The 8,746-nt window shown below is 40.3% G+C and overlaps 1 protein-coding gene across 1 annotated transcript in view; it reads right to left on the bottom strand.

Annotated features, from left to right (window-relative positions):
• Window positions 1–4,810: 4,810 nt before the first annotated feature.
• LOC101858890 overlaps window positions 4,811–8,746 on the bottom strand; it is a 5,279-nt gene continuing 1,343 nt past the window's right edge. Inside the window, exons 2-4 of the mRNA XM_005107421.3 lie at window positions 7,784–7,885; window positions 6,990–7,049; window positions 4,811–5,507 (exon numbers count right to left, since the gene is read on the bottom strand). Coding sequence (XP_005107478.1) covers window positions 5,409–5,507; window positions 6,990–7,049; window positions 7,784–7,885 — 261 coding nt within the window. The 3' untranslated portion in view covers window positions 4,811–5,408. The remainder of the gene's footprint in view (window positions 5,508–6,989; window positions 7,050–7,783; window positions 7,886–8,746) is intronic.

The raw sequence follows: 8,746 nt of genomic DNA, 5'->3' as shown, positions 1-8,746 counted from the left end.
GTATGCAATTATTTTTCCACACAAATACAACGGACATAAGGAGGCAACTCTGAAAGGATGGCCTTTGAAAGAAGCAGGTTGTCTGAAACAGCAGTTTATGGAACTGAAAAAGATTTGATAAAGTTCTGGTACGAAGAAAGGAAAGTAAATGATGTTTTTTCATAAAGCAACGGAATACTTCATGGTGTGAAGAAAAGGCTACATAATTTAAAAATATAGGCTCAAGGCTCAATAGCTCAAGGAGATAGGTGTCTTTTCACCAGCAGGCCTACCAATAGGTTGTATACACGAGACATTGGTGATTTCATTTTTTTTTCTATCAGCACGATTTGGCATGCTCTCAGTTAGGTAGGTCTGGTCCTCGATATTCTCGTACTTGAACAGACAATTAATTTATTGTCGCAAGGCTATCAAAAGCAACGGATAACAAGAAATTGTGCAACACCAGAATTATGAGTCTTGTCGTTATTCTTATCATATTGTTTAAAATCCTCTTTTTGCTCCCCCTTAGTGTTGAAAAATGATTAATACTTCCTCACGTTCTCATAACTCATAGCCAATGATTGTCAGGTGTGAAAATGATCTCTTACAACTTACATGGCACCCGAAAAAGGGACACCGGACAAAACTCCAACAGTGAACAAAACAACAACAACAACAACAACAACAACAACAACAACAACAACAACAACAACAACTTGCCATCGAAGAAAAGTTTACCTTTGTCTACTCTAAAGCTTACGGCATGCAATATAATCTATCTCCAGTGTAGTTGAATATAAACTCAGGGGTCCGGGTTGCTTAACATGAGGCTGTCTATGGTCGCTTTACTTTAAAGCACAGGGGCTATCCCGAAAAACGCTGCTTTAAGAAAATCGAAGGTAAAGTTTGTGCCCTTTGAACAGTGTCTTTAAAAGACAAAGAGAGTTTTCCCTATAACCAAACAAATATACACACCAATGAAAGCAAACTTCTCCTATAGTATAGCCTATAGGTAGGGCGATGCCCACTTTTGGTGAAGGTCAAGATTTCTGGAAATCTCCCGAAAGCAGGGTTAGCCCGCTGTCCTTAAAATAAAGCGACCATATATTACTATTAATATACAATTTGTATATATATATATATTCGGCATGGTGGAATGTGTGAATGTAAGAAGTTGACGATGGCTCATGAAGGCTTTTCGGTACAAAAAATTAAAAACGACCTCGCTTTTTTTCTTCTTTTTAAAAAAAAATCAAAAACCCTCCCGCAGATGGTTGGAAGGCGCCACTAGCGGGTCATGCTTTTTCATTTTTCTTCTGTTGTGTCTGTCTGTCTGTCTTAATTTTTCCAGCACTAAAAAATGACCATTATTGTGTCGATGTGCTTCTTTGTACTCAAACAGCTGGTCGGTGTAAGTCAAAATATAGACAGCTTTTTAAAAAAAACTGGAATCTTCCTCTAAAAATAAAAAAAAGAAGAAGATAAATTTATACTTTATTTTGTGGGATATTTTTTTAAACTCTTACCTCATATTAGTATTATTAGCTCATAATTTCTCACGTTCTACTTTACTTGTACACATAAGTAGGCCTACATTGAGAGAGGGTTAATATGAATTCTAATTAACGTAAATTATGACTTTGTTCATTCAATGAATAAAGAACCTGCAGTGGGTTTTTGAATATGTGCGCGCGCGCGCGTGTGTGTGTGCGCGTGCGTGAGTGTGATTGTAAGTGTGATTGTGTGTGTGTGTGTGTGTGCGCGCGCGCGCGCGCGTGTGTGTGTGAGTGTTCTTTGAAGAAATCACTTTATACTTATAACTTATTGATTGTTTCGGATTTTTTATTTTTGTTCAAATGAATTATAAAACGGCGGTAAACGTACTTAGATCAATGTATTTTCTGTGAGTAACTAGCAGAAAAATTAAACAATCACGACACGTCGACTGGACCATGTTCAGTCTGAGCCGACTGAATTCTCACGGCAAGTCCAGAAAACCTTTCAAGAGAAATAGCTGCGTGTTTACATAGTACATTTTAAGGACACAGATTGTATCCCTTTAATCGCGGGTGCTGAGCCTCTCTCTCTCTCTCTCTCTCTCTCTCTCTCTCTCTCTCTCTCTCTCTCTCTCTCTCTTCTCTTCTCTGTCTCTCTTCTCTCTCTCCTATTGTTTGTAAAAGAAAGTCAATCTTGACTATATACCAGGAGCTGATAGTTTTTCCAATAAGAGGTCAGAGTCAGAGCCCCAGGTGTGAGATGAGAGAAGGTACTCAGAATGACTCATTGGCATTTCCCTGTGTGCTTGGACACCTTTTCTTCCAGGACCCAAATCGGAAAGCACAAACAGTATTAGTATTAGTGTACACAACGGGTCTGAGAGAATTGCTCCATAGTGGTAGTTTACATACTAGTGGCTCAAATACAGAGCTGCTGCACACTGACAAAACGCCTTCTTCTTATTCACAGTAGTTTCGAGTAATAACTGATTTTCGGTTTTTAAAAAATAATATTTGTTGAGCATTGGGAACGACATTCTCTTCAGGATGTGAGACCAACCGTTGATGTATGGCGCAAAATAGATTAGACATTATAAGAAAACAGAAAATCGTTGTTTTCTAGAAACTGCTGTGAATAAGAAAAAGGCGTTTTGTCAGTGTACGGCAGAGAGGAGGTGCGGTCCTCCACTTTTACTTTTACCCAAACAACATCCAAGAGGCTTTGGATGTAAAGCTGGAAAATGCTCCTTGCCTTCACTGTTCGAGGCTCAATAAAAAAGCATTCTGCCATGAGCAGTTTTTTCACCTGATAAAGAAATTTTCTCCATTTATCGAGGCAAATCAGCATCCTGCGCGAAAGCATTATCCAAATTTGAGCGTACAAACACCAGTCGCCTTGGTGTTTTGGGTTTTTTTTTAATGTAGGTGTTTTACACCATCATTGACACAATTCAGACAATTTTGAAGGCGGGCTTCTGACTTTGCCTGTCGTCAAGGAGGCCTAAAGACTGAGAGGAATATGTACAACATACCAGCAAAAGGATTGAAATACTTTTTTTAAATGTCTCCCTCCTCGGGTCTCCTTTGTGAGACAGCAAGGGGCCTAACAGTTACACCACAGACACTGGTCATAACATTTGGATCCTTCAGGATGTGGGCTATTTTGACCCACTTGTTAGGGACATCAGTACTGTGTGGACCGTTTGTACCTCCTCCTTCCATCCCCAAAGACACACGCACACAGTCACACATGTGCTGGCCGCACGTCCGACCCCGACACACACTAAGACATGGGTGCGTGATAGTGATAACAACACGTGTGTTGGTATGAAAGGGGCCATTGATTGGTCGCATAGAGCAGTTCACCCTGCAAGCAACTTCGTTGAATCCAAGCTTGCTCATTTATCTGTTTGTTGACTCCCAGATATTTTTACTGACATTTTAATTTTATGAATTAATAAATCGGGGAATCCAACTCCTATAGTTGAATCAGAGTTTTCGTTGAATCTGAGTTCCGCTGTGGTGAGATTTACCATTTCATTCATGATTATTATTGTAATGAAAGGTTGAAAACCTGTTGGCATGCAGTTGATTCATAACCTCAAAATTTTTCATGATGACCCCACAGAGTAAAAAAAAACTGACATGAGAGGAAACAAGGCAAAGGGACATTTACTTATAGTTTCAAGGTCAAGTGAAAAGAAGCATTTGAACACAATATATGATCATATAGTGTTCATCATCATCCGGTGCCTTGCCGACTGGCGTGGGCGATCATGGACCTCCACTTCCCTCTTTCTTGCGTTGCAGCAATGGTGTCTGTTGTTCTTGCTGCTCCTAGCCATGTTGTCATCTTGTCCAGTATCTTTTCCCTCTGTCTGCCTCTGCCTCTCTTTCCACCAAACTTGCCTGTTGTTGCAATTCTCCAAAGCTTCTTTCCGCATTGTGTGTCCGAAGAAATTTGCCTGTCTCTTTCTTATATATTCGTCATAAGCTGTCTTCTACAATTAGCTTCAACCAGGACTTCTTCATTTGTTTTTCTAGCTGTCCATGGGATACGCAGCATGCGTCTCATGAACCACAACTCTGTCGCCACAATTGTTCTTTCCAGCTGTTTATTGATTGTCCACATATAGTGTTAGATTATAATAATACATGTAATAGTAATAGCCCGACCGTCAATATTTTTAAAAAAAATTTTATAGTAGAGGGTTTTACGGCGCTGGCAACTGCATAAGGTCATATGAGCGCCAAGGGGTGGATGTCAACAGAGAAGTCTTTACAGGGAACCAGACTTACACTGCTCACCTCTCTAGCTTCAACAGCACAAAGTCTGCTTCGACTATCAAGGCACCCCAAAATAGCAGGTCACAGGTCACAAGAGAGTGACAAACATACAAAAGAAGTAGAGGAAAATGACAATAGTAAGGATCAGGAAAGAGAAAGCAGCAGTTCCCTGTTGTAGATCAGGCACAGTTATGAGCGTGACATGAATCAGCCCATTTACAATTCTACTATGCTTGAACGAGATATGTTCCCCCTATGGGAATGGCCTAAAGACACTACAGTTTGTGGCACTGCCCCGGGGGGGTCGTCAATATCTGACGATGACCAGTGTTAGATAAAAATAAGGCACATAGACAAAAACAACAGAGGGAAAGAAAAGAAGTAGTACCTACAGTGGCACTCTCCGACCACCAAGAAAAAGAGAAATGAGAAGAAATGTGGGAAAACAACAACCCAGAGTAAGCAGGCAGGACATGAAGAGACCGAACAACACGAAGATAGTCATTTCAACAAACTATAAAACAATAAAAGCAAAGAGATACACGAATAATAAGATTTGACCTTTATTTTTCCTAAGTTTGCAATCTGCAACAAAGGGAAATATGAAGGAGCACAGACGCACATACACTCTGTACACAATGGTATCACTCAATTTCTTACCTATCCGTCTAAACGGATAATATCTACATTCAGTATTAGCACATAACATTAAATTTCATATCCTAAGAGCATAAAATCTCTTTAGATTATTCCTCTCTCCCCTGCCAAGTCGTATGATGTCAGTTCTAGGGTCTAAGTGTTACTCAAGCAATATTTTTATCAGACTCCTTCATAAGGCAAAAATATGATGACCATCACTTGTCTTTATAAGAATCAAATTGAACTCTTCTACACTGCATAGACTTTTGAATGGATTTTCAAAACACAACCAGTTCACAAGCTAATAAGTTATAGATTAGAAGAACCAGCACAATCAGTTATTTTCTATTTTCTTCATAAAACACCAGACATTACCATCACTTAACAGGTGAAGAAAGTAAACCGTGAACTTCAACTGCTCAACTGATAATTGCAATAGCATCAGAAAAACCATGACTGGGAGCGTGGTGCTGATGGCGGTTTGGGAGTAGGTTCCTTCACTGGCTAAGGCTCTGGGTCTTGGTACATGAGGGCTTTCCTAGACTTGAATCCTCTGTCAAAGTAATCTGTGGCCTGCTTCTCGACAAACTGCTTTTGTGAACCCTGATGATGGCAAAGGTACATAAAACATATAGTGGAGTCTGCTTAAAGAGAACAAGCTTAGAGATTCTAATCCAAAACCAGCAGAAAACCAAAATAAAATAAAATCCCAGATTTCTTTTTTTCCCCAATTTGAGCCACCTCTCTAAATTGAAAACTCGGCTAAACGAAAGAAAATCCAGCGGTTTCACAGATCTCAGTTTTGTTTGTTTTAGTAGAGGTTTTACGGCACTCGCAACTACATAAGGTCATATGAGCGCCAAGGGGTGGATGTCAACAGAGAAGTCCTTACAGGGAATCAGACTTACTCTGCTCAACTCTCTGGCTTCAACAGCAAAAAAATCTGCTTCGACTATCAAGGCATCCCGGAAATAGCGGGTCACAAGAGTGTGACAAACATACAAAAGAAGTAGAGGAAAATGACGATAGTAAGGATTCGGAAAGAAAAAGCAGCAGGCACAGTTATGAGCATGACATCGATGAATCAGCCCATTTACAATTCTACTGCGCATACGAACAAGAGCATGACATCGATGAATCAGCCCATTTACAATTCTACTGCGCATACGAACAAGAGCATGACATCGATGAATCAGCCCATTTACAAACAAGACTGCGCATACAAACAAGTTAATGTCCCTCCTTAGGGAATGGCCTAAAGACACTTCAGTCAATAGCACCGCCCGGGGGGGATCTCAGTTTAAGACTACTCAACAGTATTTGACTGTGAAAACAGAAGTGTGGAAAATACACTCGTTCCCCCCAAAAAGTAGCCTAAAGATTTGCAGCTCTGCTAACTGGAAAAGTATATGTTTCTACAATACCTGCACAGTATTTATTTCATACTTTTATACACAATGAGAGGGGGAGCCCATTCCCATGACTTCCAAATTAATAATGTAGTCATAACAAAAATACCATGTTTGAGTTTGACCAGTTACCCATTTAATGATAGCAATAAAGAAAACACTTAAGTCATTTAATTTCTTTAGAACAACGAAGTCAAGTTTGATCATCCCTTTCAACATATAATTTCGATCTATGAAGTGAACGATCATACAAGTCAAGTTTCCTTTTCTCTGTTTGGCCTTATGGTTTAACATGTAGTAACAATTCTTGTGCTATAGGCTCCATTCTCAACAAAGTCTTTAATTAACTCGGGAAAGAGATGTCAGTAAATGAAAGTGGTCTAATTAGTAAGTGAACAACATTCTACTATCATCCCATTTGAAATAAAAACAAACATAAAAACCACTTTTTCTTTCTGTTCAAAGAAACAACTTTTTCTCATTCTTTCATTATGACCACTATTCCCAACCCCAATATTCCACTTTGTCCCATTTTCAGATCCATGTTTGCTAGGTCTAAAGGAAAGAGGGAAAGTTTGAGCCTAATCAAATTATGGTAAGCGACTATTATCTATTTTAAAACATTCACAAGATGCAACAACAAAAAATAATAAAAATAAAAAGCCTTCTAGCATACCTCTCCAACAAGGGTAGGTTTTCCAAAATAGACGACCCATCCTCCAGATCTTGTCCAGTCCTGAGAATAAAGAGTGCAAAATAAATTAAATTAATAATACAAGGAATAAAACATTGGAGAGGGGGGGGGGGGGGGGGCGCACTCCAGTGACCTTGTTGTTAGTGAGGTCTGACCTCCAAGTTTTATGTCAAACTTTGGTGGTCACTGACTGAAGCATGCCCTTGAGCAAGACATGTTCACCATAGTAACATAGTTTACCCAGAAAATAGGGTCCTGGTTGTACACTGATGCCGAAATAACTTTGAATCAATTTACATGCAATTCTTTTTTACACAGCAAACATAGCAGAGGATCATACATACATCTGTGTCCATGCAAGTGAAAAATTGGTGGCGTCTGTGGCCTAGTGGTTAGGCTCTCGGACTCGCAACCGTAAGGTCGTGGGTTCGAATCCCGTCAAGGGCCCGACATTGTGTCTTTGGGAAAGGCACTTTACACAAATTTTCCTCACTTCACCAGGTGGGAATGGGTACCCGACTATAGACAGCGAAAGATCTTGTCAGTTTGCTAGTGTTTGAGCACCTCATCGGCTGCTTGCACTGTGTGCTTCCCGGGAAGCTGAGAATGTTTCGGAGAGTTCTATGGTCTGCTGGGGTAATAATATAGTGTAAAGCGCATAGAGCCTGCTGTTGAGCGGGGATATGCGCTATACAAATGCTATCTATTATTATTAAATATAACGGACAATCCACTATAGAACCAAACATATGAAAATGAACATAACAAAAACTTACATTTTGGTTATACTTGAGATGATACCATAGTAAATAGGCTCCCCCAAATGTCATCAGCATCTTTGGCACAGTGTACCGTAGAACTGAGGCAGCAGTTTTGGACTGAAAAACAAAAATAGACATTTGTATACAACTATAGAAGAGTAAACTAGAGTACTTAGCAGCTGAAAGAAATGCTGTGCTGTGTCTTTGCTGTTTGTTCAGCGTTGCTTCAATGTTAAATGGATGATAAAACCATGAAAGGGCAGGTGGTGAGTATTTACAAAAATTAGTCGAAACAAACAACATATACATGAAAGAAGTAAGACAACCCCATCAGTAGCAGCGAGATCTTAACCGGGCTACCCGGTACGATTACTCTAGTTTTTTAGATACTTTATGATTTTATTTTATTTGTCTTTAATGTTTTCGGAATCGCAGTGACTACGTTCATGGCGATGCGAACATAGTTTGCAGGCTACGTTCATGGCGCCCTGAATGTAGTTTGCAATTTAAGAAAGATGATCTTGCTCACTTCAACCCCTATTCTTTTCCCTTTCACTTATATTTTCCATGTTTTTTCGGACGATGATCGTCTGCATACGGGTAGAGGGTTGAACTCGTGTTCAGCGCGCTGAGCGAGCCAGGCCTTGTCGACCGCGGCTGATTTGCTGTGCCTGCCTTCGCCCTCCATAAACTCCTTTGCATTCGGACCACTGCTGTATTATTTTTCAGTGAGTATTTCTGTGCTGTTTCCTGTAGAGATGGTGGGGCTCGCAAAATCAGCGTCCGCGAGTAATGAACTACTCGCTAGCACTACCCGCAAACGAGCGGACGGGTAATGAACCGTCCGCTTGTGAAGAGTAGTTCACTACACGCTACACATCGGACAGACACAACAGTTCGTTTAGCGAGCGGGCGGGCGGAGAGTCACCATGCATTTTAGCGGGTGGACGGACGGGGAGCGAGTCCTTCTATTGCATA

This window comes from Aplysia californica, unplaced genomic scaffold (genome assembly GCF_000002075.1).
Source record: "Aplysia californica isolate F4 #8 unplaced genomic scaffold, AplCal3.0 scaffold00602, whole genome shotgun sequence".
Classification (NCBI taxonomy): domain Eukaryota; kingdom Metazoa; phylum Mollusca; class Gastropoda; order Aplysiida; family Aplysiidae; genus Aplysia; species Aplysia californica.
This window is presented reverse-complemented; position numbering and strand designations above follow the sequence as displayed.